The sequence below is a fragment of the Oncorhynchus mykiss genome, chromosome 26 (genome assembly GCF_013265735.2).
Source record: "Oncorhynchus mykiss isolate Arlee chromosome 26, USDA_OmykA_1.1, whole genome shotgun sequence".
Lineage (NCBI taxonomy): Eukaryota > Metazoa > Chordata > Actinopteri > Salmoniformes > Salmonidae > Oncorhynchus > Oncorhynchus mykiss.
The window spans coordinates 39544152-39556407 of NC_048590.1; the positions used below are offsets into that span (position 1 = coordinate 39544152).

A 12256-nucleotide genomic window follows, 5' to 3' on the forward strand; every position below is an offset into this window, starting at 1 on the left:
GTGTTAGTGATGTAGTAAAGATGTATAGTGTTAGTGAAATAGTGGAGATGTATAGTGTTAGTGGTATAATGGAGATGTGTAGTGTTGGTGATATAGTGGAGATGTATAGTGTTAGTGATATAGTGGAGATGTATAGTGTTGGTGATATGGTAGAGATGTATAGTGTTCGTGATACAGTAGAGATGTATACTGTTAGTGATATAGTAGAGATGTATAGTGTTGGTGATGTAGTAGAGATGTATAGTGTTGGTGATATAGTAGAGATGTATAGTGTTCGTGATATAGTAGAGATGTATAGTGTTAGTGATATAGTAGAGATATATAGTGTTGGTGATACAGTAGAGATGTATAGTGTTAGTGATATATTGGAGATGTATAGAGTTAGTGATATAGAGGAGATGTATAGTGTTAGTGATATAGTGGATATGTATAGTGTTAGTGATATAGTAGAGATGTATAGTGTTGGTGATATAGTGGAGATGTATAGTGTTAGTGATATAGTAAATATGCATAGTGTTGGTGATATAGTGGAGATGTATAGTTTTAGTGATATAGTGGAGATGTATATTGTTAGTGATATAATGGAGATGTATATTGTTAGTGATATAGAGGAGATGTATAGTGTTGGTGATATAGTAGAGCTGTATAGTGTTAGTGATATAGTGGAGATGTATAGTGTTAGTGATATAGTAAAGATGTATGGTGTTAGTGATATATTAGAGATGTATAGTGTTGGTGATATAGTGGAGATGTATAGTGTTAGTGATATAGAGGAGATGTATAGTGTTAGTGATATATTGGAGATGTATAGTGTTAGTGATATAGAGGAGATGTATAGTGTTAGTGATATAATGGAGATGTATAGTGTTAGTGATATAGTGGAGATGTATAGTGTTAGTGATATAGTAGAGATGTATCGTGTTGGTTGATATAGTGGAGATGTATAGTGTTAGTGATATAGTAAAGATGTATGGTGTTAGTGATGTAGTAGAGATGTATAGTGTTGGTGATATAGTGGAGATGTATAGTGTTAGTGATATAGTAAAGATGTATAGTTTTGTTGATATAGTAGAGATGTATAGTGTTGGTGATATAGTGGAGATGTATAGTGTTAGTGATATATTTGTGTTGTATAGTGTTAGTGATATAGAGGAGATGTATAGTGTTAGTGATATAATGGAGATGTATAATGTTAGTGATATAGTAAATATGTATAGTGTTAGTGATATAGTGGAGATGTATAGTGTTGGTGATGTAGTGGAGATGTATAGTGTTAGTTATATAGTGGAGATGTATAGTGTTAGTGATATAGTAGAGATGTATAGTGTTGGTGGTATAGTGTTAGTGATATAGTAGAGATGTATGGTGTTAGTGATATAGTAGAGATGTATAGTGTTGGTGATATAGTGGAGATGTATAGTGTTAGTGATATATTGGAGATGTATAGTGTTAGTGATATAGTGGAGATGTATAGTGTTGGTGATATAGTAGAGATGTATAGTGTTGGTGATATAGTGGAGATGTATAGTGTTAGTGATACAGTAAAGATGTATGGTGTTAGTGATGTAGTAGAGATGTATAGTGTTGGTGATATAGTGGAGATGTATATTGTTAGTGATATAGTAAAGATGTATAGTTTTGTTGATATAGTAGAGATGTATAGTGTTGGTGATATAGTGGAGATGTATAGTGTTATTGATATATTTGTGTTGTATAGTGTTAGTGATATAGAGGAGATGTATAGTGTTAGTGATATAGTGGAGATGTATAGTGTTAGTGATATAATGGAGATGTATAATGTTAGTGATATAGTAAATATGTATAGTGTAAGTGATATAGTGGAGATGTATAGTGTTAGTGATATAGTAAAGGCATATAGTGTTAGTGATATAGTGGAGATGTATAGTGTTGGTGATATAGTGGAGATGTATAGTGTTAGTGATGTATTGGAGATGTATAGTGTTAGTGATATAGTGGAGATGTGTAGTGTTAGTGATATAATGGAGGTGTATAGTTTTAGTGATATAGTGGAGATGTATAGTGTTAGTGATATAGAGGAGATATATAGTGTTAGTGATATAGTGGAGATGTATAGTGTTAGTGATATAGTAAAGGCATATAGTGTTAGTGATATAGTGGAGATGTATAGTGTTAGTGATATAGTGGAGATGTATAGTGTTAGATGTATAATGGAGATGTATAGTGTTAGTGATATCGTGGAGATGTATAGTGTTAGTGATATAGTAAATATGTATAGTGTTAGTCTTATAATGGAGATGTATAGTGTTAGTTATATAGTAAAGATGTATAGTGTTAGTGATATAGAGGAGATGTATAGTGTTAGTGATATATTAGAGATGTATAGTGTTAGTGATATGATGGAGATGTATAGTGTGAGTGATATAGTAGAGATGTATAGTGTTAGTGATATAATGGAGATGTATAGTGTTAGTGATATAATGGAGATGTATAGTGTTAGTGATATAATAGAGATGTATAGTGTTAGTTATATAGTGGAGATGTATAGTGTTAGTGATTTAGTAAAAATGTATAGTGTTAGTGATATAGAGGAGATGTATAGTGTTAGTGATATATTAGAGATGTATAGTGTTAGTGATATAATGGAGATGTATAGTGTTAGTGATATAGTAGAGATGTATAGTGTTAGTGATATAATGGAGATGTATAGTGTTAGTGATATAGAGGAGATGTATAGTGTTGGTGATATGTTGGAGATGTATAGTGTTGGTGATATAGTGGAGATGTATAGTGTTAGTGATATATTAGAGATGTATAGTGTTAGTGATATATTAGAGATGAATAGTGTTAGTGATATAGTAGAGATGTATAGTGTTAGTGATATAGTAGAGATGTATAGTGTTAGTGATATAATGGAGATGTATAGTGTTAGTGATATAGTAGAGATGTATAGTGTTGGTGATATGTTGGAGATGTATAGTGATATTGATATAATGGAGATGTATAGTGTTAGTGATATAGAGGAGATGTATAGAGTTAGTGATATAATGGAGATGTATAGTGTTAGTGATATATTAGAGATGTGTAGTGTTAGTGATATAGTAGAGATGTATAGTGTTAGTGATATAATGGAGATGTATAGTGTTAGTGATATAATGGAGATGTATAGTGTTAGTGATATAATGGAGATGTATAGTGTTAGTGATATAATGGAGATGTATAGTGTTAGTGATATAATGGAGATGTATAGTGTTAGTGATATAATGGAGATGTATAGTGTTAGTGATATAATGGAGATGTATAGTGTTAGTGATATAATGGAGATGTATAGTGTTAGTGATATAATGGAGATATATAGTGTTGGTGATATGTTGGAGATGTATAGTGTTGGTGATATAGTGGAGATGTATAGTGTTAGTGATATATTAGAGATGTATAGCGTTAGTGATATATTAGAGATGAATAGTGTTAGTGATATAGTAGAGATGTATAGTGTTAGTGATATAGTAGAGATGTATAGTGTTAGTGATATAATGGAGATGTATAGTGTTAGTGATATAATGGAGATGTATAGTGTTAGTGATATAATGGAGATGTATAGTGTTAGTGATATAATGGAGATGTATAGTGTTAGTGATATAGAGGAGATGTATCGTGTTGGTGATATAGTAGAGATGTATAGTGTTAGTGATATAATGGAGATGTATAGTGTTAGTGATATAGTAGAGATGTATAGTGTTAGTGATATAGTGGAGATGTATAGTGTTAGTGATATAGTGGAGATGTATAGTGTTAGTGATATAATGGAGATGTATAGTGTTAGTGATATAATGGAGATGTATAGTGTTAGTGATATAGAGGAGATGTATCGTGTTGGTGATATAGTAGAGATGTATAGTGTTAGTGATATAATGGAGATGTATAGTGTTAGTGATATAGTAGAGATGTATAGTGTTAGTGATATATTAGAGATGAATAGTGTTAGTGATATAGTAGAGATGTATAGTGTTAGTGATATAGTAGAGATGTATAGTGTTAGTGATATAATGGAGATGTATAGTGTTAGTGATATAGTAGAGATATATAGTGTTGGTGATATGTTGGAGATGTATAGTGATATTGATATAAAGCTGTATTGATGTAGCAGCTAATGATGGGCATTTCCTTGCCTGTTACTGTTGCAGCTGGATGCTGAGGCCAGTGAACTACTGAAGGAACTGCAGAACAAACTCAACACCGTGCTGGATGAGCTCAGTGCAGTCTTCGGCTCCAGGTGTGTGTGTTCTGTGTGCGTGTGTGTGTCTGTGTTCATGTGTATCTGTGGTCTGTGTGTGTCTGTGGTCTGTGTGTATCTGTGGTCTGTGTGTATCTGTGGTCTGTGTGTGTTTGTGGTCTGTGTGTGTCTGTGATCTGTGTGTGTCTGTGGTCTGTGTGCGTCTGTGGTATGTGTGTGTCTGTGGTCTGTGTGTGTCTGTGTGTATCTGTGGTCTGTGTGTATGTGTGGTCTGTGTGTATCTCTGTGGTCTGTGTGTATCTGAGGTCTGTGTGTATCTCTGTTGTCTGTGTGTATCTGTGGTCTGTGTGTATCTCTGTGGTCTGTGTGTATCTGTGGTCTGTTTATATCTGTGGTCTGTGTGTATCTGTGGTCTGTGTGTATGTGTGGTCTGTGTGTATCTCTGTGGTCTGTGTGTATCTGTGGTCTGTGTGTATCTCTGTGGTCTGTGTGTATCTGTGGTCTGTTTATATCTGTGGTCTGTGTGTATCTGTGGTCTGTGTGTATCTGTGGTCTGTGTGTATCTGTGGTCTGTGTGTATCTGTGCTAACCCTGTGTTATTTCCCTGTCCAGTTTCAAACCGGTGATTGAGGACTGTGTAAAGCAGATGAACCAGGAATTAGTCCAGATGAAGGGGAGTGCTGCAGGGAAGAGCAACGCTGCCATGGATGCTGAGACTGTCCTCAGACCACTCATGGACCTCCTGGATAAAAAGTAGGTCCCTATAGGCAAATTATCAGCTGGCTTACAGGTTAGTATCCAGTAGCGTATCCATGTATCTCCTGGATAAAAAGTAGGTCCCTATAGGCAAATTATCAGCTGGTTTACAGGTTAGTATCCAGTAGCGTATCCATGTATCTCCTGGATAAATTGTAGGTTTCTGTTTACACCCTTGAGTTAACATTGAGGTAACCAGTTAGCCAAGAAGTGAGAGGGTTGGGTTAATAACCGTTAGTTGAGAGGTTAGTAAACCCTCATGCAACTCCTGGATAAAAAGTAAGTGTTTGTTTTCACTGAGGATTCATATTGTAAGACTCAGTAGGTGTCTGAATGCATGTGGCCGTTATCCTAGAGGAGCTTTGAGTTAGTCAACCAGTTATTCTAGAGGTTGGAGCTTTGAGTTAGTTAACCAGTTATCCTAGAGGAGCTTTGAGATAGTTAACCAGTTATCCTAGAGGAGCTTTGAGTTAGTCAACTAGTTATCCTAGAGGTTGGAGCTTTGAGTAAGTTAACCAGTTATCCTAGAGGGGATTTGAGTAAGTTAACCAGTTATCCTAGAGGTTGGAGCTTTGAGTAAGTTAACCAGTTATCCTAGAGGAGCTTTGAGAAAGTTAACCAGTTATCTTAGAGGAGCTTTGAGTTAGTTAACCAGTTATCATAGAGGAGCTTTGAGAAAGTTAACCAGTTATCCTAGAGGAGCTTTGAGTTAGTTAACCAGTTATCCTAGAGGTTGGAGCTTTGAGTTAGTTAACCAGTTATCCTAGAGGAGCTTTGAGTTAGTTAACCAGTTATTCTAGAGGTTGGAGCTTTGGGTAAGTTAACTAGTTATCCTAGAGGGGCTTTGAGTTAGTTAACCAGTTATCCTAGAGGTTGGAGCTTTGAGTAAGTTAACTAGTTATCCTAGAGGGGCTTTGAGTTAGTTAACCAGTTATCCTACAGGTTGGAGCAATACGTTAGTTAACCAGTTATCCTAGAGGTTGGAACTTTGAGTAAGTTAACCAGTTATCTGAGAGGAGCTTTGAGTTAGTTAAATAGTTATCATAGAGGAGATTTGAGTTAGTTAACCAGTTATCCTAGAGGTTGGAGCTTTGAGTAAGTTAAGAAGTTATCAGAGAGGAGCTTTGAGTAAGTTAACCAGTTATCCAAGAGGAGATTTGAGTTAGTTAACCGGTTATCCTAGAGGAGCTTTGAGTTAGTTAACCAGTTATCCAAGAGAAGCTTTGAGTTAGTTAACCAGTTATCCTAGAGGTTGGAGCTTTGAGTAAGTTAACTAGTTATCCTAGAGGGGCTTTGAGTTAGTTAACCAGTTATCCTGGAGGTTGGAGCTTTGAGTAAGTTAACTAGTTATCCTAGAGGGGCTTTGAGTTAGTTAACCAGTTATCCTAGAGGTTGAAGCTTTGAGTTAGTAAACAAGTTATCCTAGACGAGCTTTGAGTTAGTTAACCAGTTATCCTAGAGGTTGGAGCTTTGAGTTAGTAAACCAGTTATCCTAGACGAGCTTTGAGTTAGTTAACCAGTTATCCTAGAGGAGCTTTGAGATAGTTAACCAGTTATCCTAGAGGTTGGAGCTTTGAGTTAGTAAACCAGTTATCCTAGAGTAGCTTTGCGTTAGTTAACCAGATATCCTGGAGGAGCTTTGAGTTAGTTAACCAGTTATCTGAGAGTAGCTTTTAGTTAGTTAACCAGTTATCCTAGAGGTTGGAGCTTTGAGTTAGTTAACCAGTTATCCTAGAGGTTGGATCTTTTAGTTAGTTAACCAGTTATCCTAGAGGTTGGAGCTTTGAGTAAGTTAACCAGTTATCCTAGAGTTGCTTTGAGTTAGTTAACCAGTTATCCAAGAGGTTGGAGCTTTTAGTAAGTTAACCAGTTATCCTAGAGGAGCTTTAAGTTAGTTAACCAGTTAACCTAGAGGAGCTTTGCGTTAGTTAACCAGTTATCTGAGAGTAGCTTTTAGTTAGTTGACCAGTTATCCTAGAGGAGCTTTGAGATAGTTAACCAGTTATCCTAGAGGAGCTTTGAGATAGTTAACCAGTTTTCCTAGAGGTTGGAGCTTTGAGTTAGTTAACCAGTTATCCTAGAGGTTGGAGCTTTGAGTAAGTTAACCAGTTATCCTAGAGGAGCTTTGAGATAGTTAACCAGTTATCCTAGAGGAGCTTTGAGATAGTTAACCAGTTATCCTAGAGGAGCTTTGAGATAGTTAACCAGTTTTCCTAGAGGTTGGAGCTTTGAGTTAGTTAACCAGTTATCCTAGAGGTTTGAGCTTTGAGTTAGTAAACCAGTTATCCTAGACGAGCTTTGAGTTAGTTAACCAGTTATCTTTGAGGAGCTTTGAGATAGTTAACCAGTTATCCTAGAGGAGCTTTGAGATAGTTAACCATTTTTCCTAGAGGTTGGAGCTTTGAGTAAGTTAACCAGTTATCTTAGAGTAGCTTTGCGTTAGTTAACCAGTTATCCTGGAGGAGCTTTGAGTTAGTTAACCAGTTATCTGAGAGTAGCTTTTAGTTAGTTGACCAGTTATCCTAGAGGAGCTTTGAGATAGTTAACCAGTTATCCTAGAGGAGCTTTGAGATAGTTAACCAGTTATCCTAGAGGAGCTTTGAGATAGTTAACCAGTTTTCCTAGAGGTTGGAGCTTTGAGTTAGTTAACGAGTTATCATAGAGGAGCTTTGAGAAAGTTAACCAGTTATCCCAGAGGAGCTTTGAGTTAGTTAACCAGTTACCCTAGAGAAGCTTTGAGTTAGTTAACCAGTTATCCTAGAGGTTGGAGCTTTGAGTTAGTTAACCAGTTATCATAGAGGAGCATTGAGAAAGTTAACCAGTTATCCTATAGGAGCTTTGAGTTAGTTAACCAGTTATCCTAGAGGTTTGAGCTTTGAGTTAGTTAACGAGTTATCATAGAGGAGCTTTGAGAAAGTTAACCAGTTATCCCAGAGGAGCTTTGAGTTAGTTAACCAGTTACCCTAGAGAAGCTTTGAGTTAGTTAACCAGTTATCCTAGAGGTTGGAGCTTTGAGTAAGTTAACTAGTTATCCTAGAGGGGCTTTGAGTTAGTTAACCAGTTATCCTAGAGGTTGGGGCTTTGAGTAAGTTAACTCGTTATCCTAGAGGGGCTTTGAGTTAGTTAACCAGTTATCCTAGAGGTTGGAGCAATACGTTAGTTAACCAGTTATCTTAGAGGTTGGAACTTTGAGTAAGTTAACCAGTTATCTGAGAGGAGCTTTGAGTTAGTTAACCAGTTATCATAGAGGAGATTTGAGTTAGTTAACCAGTTATCCTAGAGGTTGGAGCTTTGAGTAAGTTAAGAAGTTATCAGAGAGGAGCTTTGAGTAAGTTAACCAGTTATCCAAGAGGAGATTTGAGTTAGTTAACCAGTTATCCTAGAGGAGCTTTGAGTTAGTTAACCAGTTATCCAAGAGGAGATTTGAGTTAGTTAACCAGATATCCTAGAGGTTGGAGCTTTGAGTTAGTTAACCAGTTATCCTAGAGGTTGGAGCTTTGAGTAAGTTAACTAGTTATCCTAGAGGGGCTTTGAGTTAGTTAACCAGTTATCCTAGAGGTTGGAGCTTTGAGTAAGTTAACTAGTTATCCTAGAGGGGCTTTGAGTTAGTTAACCAGTTATCATAGAGGAGATTTGAGTTAGTTAACCAGTTATCCTAGAGGTTGGAGCTTTGAGTAAGTTAAGAAGTTATCAGAGAGGAGCTTTGAGTAAGTTAACCAGTTATCCAAGATGAGATTTGAGTTAGTTAACCAGTTATCCTAGAGGAGCTTTGAGTTAGTTAAGCAGTTATCCAAGAGGATATTTGAGTTAGTTAACCAGATATCCTAGAGGTTGGAGCTTTGAGTTAGTTAACCATTAATCCTAGTAGTTGGAGCTTTGAGTTAGTTAACCAGTTAACCTAGAGGAGCTATGAGTTAGTTAACCAGTTATCAAAGAGGAGCTTTGAGTTAGTTAACCAGTTATCCTAGAAGAGCGTTGAGTTAGTTAACCAGTTATCCTAGAGGAGCTTTGAGTTAGTTAACCAGTTATCCTAGAGGAGCTTTGAGTAAGTTAACCAGTTATCCTAGAGCTTGGAGCTTTGAGTTGGTTAAACAGTTATCCTAGATGAGCTTTGAGTTAGTTAACCAGTTATCAGAGAGGAGCTTTGAGTTAGTTAACCAGTTATCCTAGAGGTTTGAGCTTTGAGTTAGTTAACCAGTTATCCTAGAGGTTGGAGCTTTGAGTTAGTAAACCACTTATCCTAGATGAGCTTTGAGTTAGTTAACCAGTTATCCTAGAGGTTGGAGCTTTGAGTTAGTAAATCAGATATCCTAGACGAGCTTTGAGTTAGTTAACCAGTTATCCTAGAGGAGCTTTGAGATAGTTAACCAGTTATCCTAGAGGAGCTTTGAGATAGTTAACCAGTTTTCCTAGAGGTTGGAGCATTGAGTTAGTTAACCAGTTATCCTAGAGGTTGGAGCTTTGAGTAAGTTAACCAGTTATCTTAGAGTAGCTTTGCGTTAGTTAACCAGTTATCCTGGAGGAGCTTTGAGTTAGTTAACCAGTTATCCTAGAGGAGCTTTGAGTTAGTTAACCAGTTATCCAAGAGGAGATTTGAGTTAGTTAACCAGATATCCTAGAGGTTGGAGCTTTGAGTTAGTTAACCAGTTATCCTAGAGGTTGGAGCTTTGAGTAAGTTAACTAGATATCCTAGAGGGGCTTTGAGTTAGTTAACCAGTTATCCTAGAGGTTGGAGCTTTGAGTAAGTTAACTAGTTATCCTAGAGGGGCTTTGAGTTAGTTAACCAGTTATCATAGAGGAGATTTTAGTTAGTTAACCAGTTATCCTAGAGGTTGGAGCTTTGAGTAAGTTAAGAAATTATCAGTGAGGAGCTTTGAGTAAGTTACTACTACTACAGGGTTCCCCAACTGTCGGCCTATTGGCCCCACAATTTATCTGAGCAAAATAATAATAATAACATTAATTTTAATAATTGTGGAAATCTTTTCCAAAGTATTCCCTCACATAATAGAGATACAGGTAGCTGCCAAAGTAAAGGAAACATAAACATAAAGTGTCTTAACAGGGTGTTGGGTCACCACGAGCCAGAACAACTTCAATGCACCTTGCATAGATTCATAAAGTGTCTTAACAGGGTGTTGGGTCACCACGAGCCAGAACAACTTCAATGCACCTTGCATAGATTCATAAAGTGTCTTAACAGGGTGTTGGGTCACCACGAGCCAGAACAACTTCAATGCACCTTGCACAGATTCATAGTGTCCAGAACTCTATTGGAGGAATACGATACCATTCTTCCACAACAAATTCCATAATTTGGTGTTTTGTTGATGGTGATGGATAACGCTGTCTCAGGTGCCGCTCCAGAATCTCTCATAAGTGTTCAATTGTGTTGAGATCTGGTGACTGAGAAAGCCATGGCATACGGTTTACATCGTTTTCATGCTCACCAAACCATTCAGTGACCACTTTTGTCCTTTGGATGGGGTCATTGTCATATTTTGGGGGCAAAGCCATGGTAACCAAAATAATGGCCAGCCAATCATTTTTATACATGACCATAAGCATGATTGTATGTTAATTGTTTAATTAACTCAGGAACCACACCTGTGTGGAAGCACCTGCTTTCAATATACTTTGTATCCCTAATTTATTCAAGTGTTTCCATTATTTTGGCAGTTAGCTGTATATGTGATTGTATACAAATGTAAGCAAGGTTTGATATTATTATGTTTTAGTTAAATATTGTATCTGTTTTGGCTTCTCGCAGCCAATTTGCAGTCTACAAATGATTTGTAATAATGTTCCGGCCCCCTGACCATCAATTATAGAGTCTAGTTGATCATCCCAGTCCTAGTAGGTCTAGAGTAGGTCCATGCTGTGGAAAGGCAGGATGATATGGCTCTTTTCCGCATTATAATGAGTCAGTCTGGAGGTGTTATGGATACACTGGATTCAATATCAATACTGATGTTACTACTCCCCCTGCGGTAGAGGAGAACATACACAAAAATCACAAACACACAAACTGACACACACACACACGTGCAATGAAAAACATGTATTTGTTTTTATATGTGTGTACGTGCATCTGCGTGTGTCATTTGTGTCTCTGTATATAGTTAGCGCTTGTGTTTCTCAGTATATTTAGGTGTGTGTGAGTACGTGCGTGCCTTTGTGTGTTTGTTATTGTTGTAGGTGTTTCTCTACTTCAGAGTGGCAACATCCATATTGATATTCAATCCAGTATTCAACAGGAAGCTGTATGTATTCCAACATTATCTTGTAGGCTATCTTCTCTACTCTGACATCCATCGCATAAGCTGTGTGATTCTCTCTCAGACACTCACGGCAACATCGAGGCCAATGGGGTATTACAGTAGAATCCTCTTAATAATATGCAAAACGAAATCCTCAACCAAGGTTTTCCGTTCACTGAGATTATCACGTGAAGCTGATGCATTTATTCCACATATCATGGCTTTTTGAACTTCACCCTTGATTGTGTTTGATCCTGTTGTCTTCCTATAGGCCCTGTGACGTATGTGGCTTGTAACGTCTGTAACTTTGTTAAAGGGACATTTCATTCATAAATGAAAGTTTGTCAAATGTTTTCAGACCTCTAAAGTAATCTAATTTCTAGATGAAAACACATCCCACGACATCCGTTGTGTAAATCCAGCTATACGCCTTCATCACAAATACATTGCAAAGATAAGCACGGACTAATTCCCTGTTTTTCCTGGTTTACTCTATTTTTATCTTTGGGCTGGAGGCATATAGCTGGATCTACACAACAGATGTCGTGGGATGGGGTTTCATCTTGACATTAGACTACTATAGAGGTCTCAAAACATCTCAAAAATGTTGATTTGAAAGTCTAATGATTGTGTTTCTGCTGTGGTTTTACATCTGACTTAGACTGTTGGTTCTGCTCTGTCTCTGTATCTATCTTTGTCTCTATCTCTATCTCTGTCTCTATCTCTGTCTCTGTCTCTATCTCTGTCTCTCTCTGCTCTGTCTCTCTCTGCTCTGTCTCTCTGCTCTGTCTCTCTCTGCTCTGTCTCTCTCTGCTCTGCTCTGTCTCTGCTCTGCTCTGCTTTGCAGTTTGATTTTATTTGCAAAGATCTGTGAGAAGACGGTGTTGAAACGAGTCCTGAAGGAACTGTGGAAGATCGTCCTCATCACTATTGAGAGAATGATAGTCTTACCACCTCTCAATGACCAGAATGTAAGATGTTATGTTATACACACCAAACACACACACACACCAAACACACATTCAAT

The 12256-nt window shown here is 37.2% G+C and overlaps 1 protein-coding gene across 3 annotated transcripts in view; it reads left to right on the top strand.

Annotated features, from left to right (window-relative positions):
• Positions 1-12256, top strand: part of LOC110506127 (protein unc-13 homolog C) — a 223531-nt gene that overhangs the window by 168910 nt on the left and 42365 nt on the right. For all 3 annotated transcript variants that reach the window (XM_036964589.1, XM_036964590.1, XM_036964591.1), the window contains 3 exons: positions 4164-4252; positions 4826-4966; positions 12077-12200. In XM_036964589.1, the coding sequence (XP_036820484.1) occupies positions 4164-4252; positions 4826-4966; positions 12077-12200 (354 nt within the window). The remainder of the gene's footprint in view (positions 1-4163; positions 4253-4825; positions 4967-12076; positions 12201-12256) is intronic.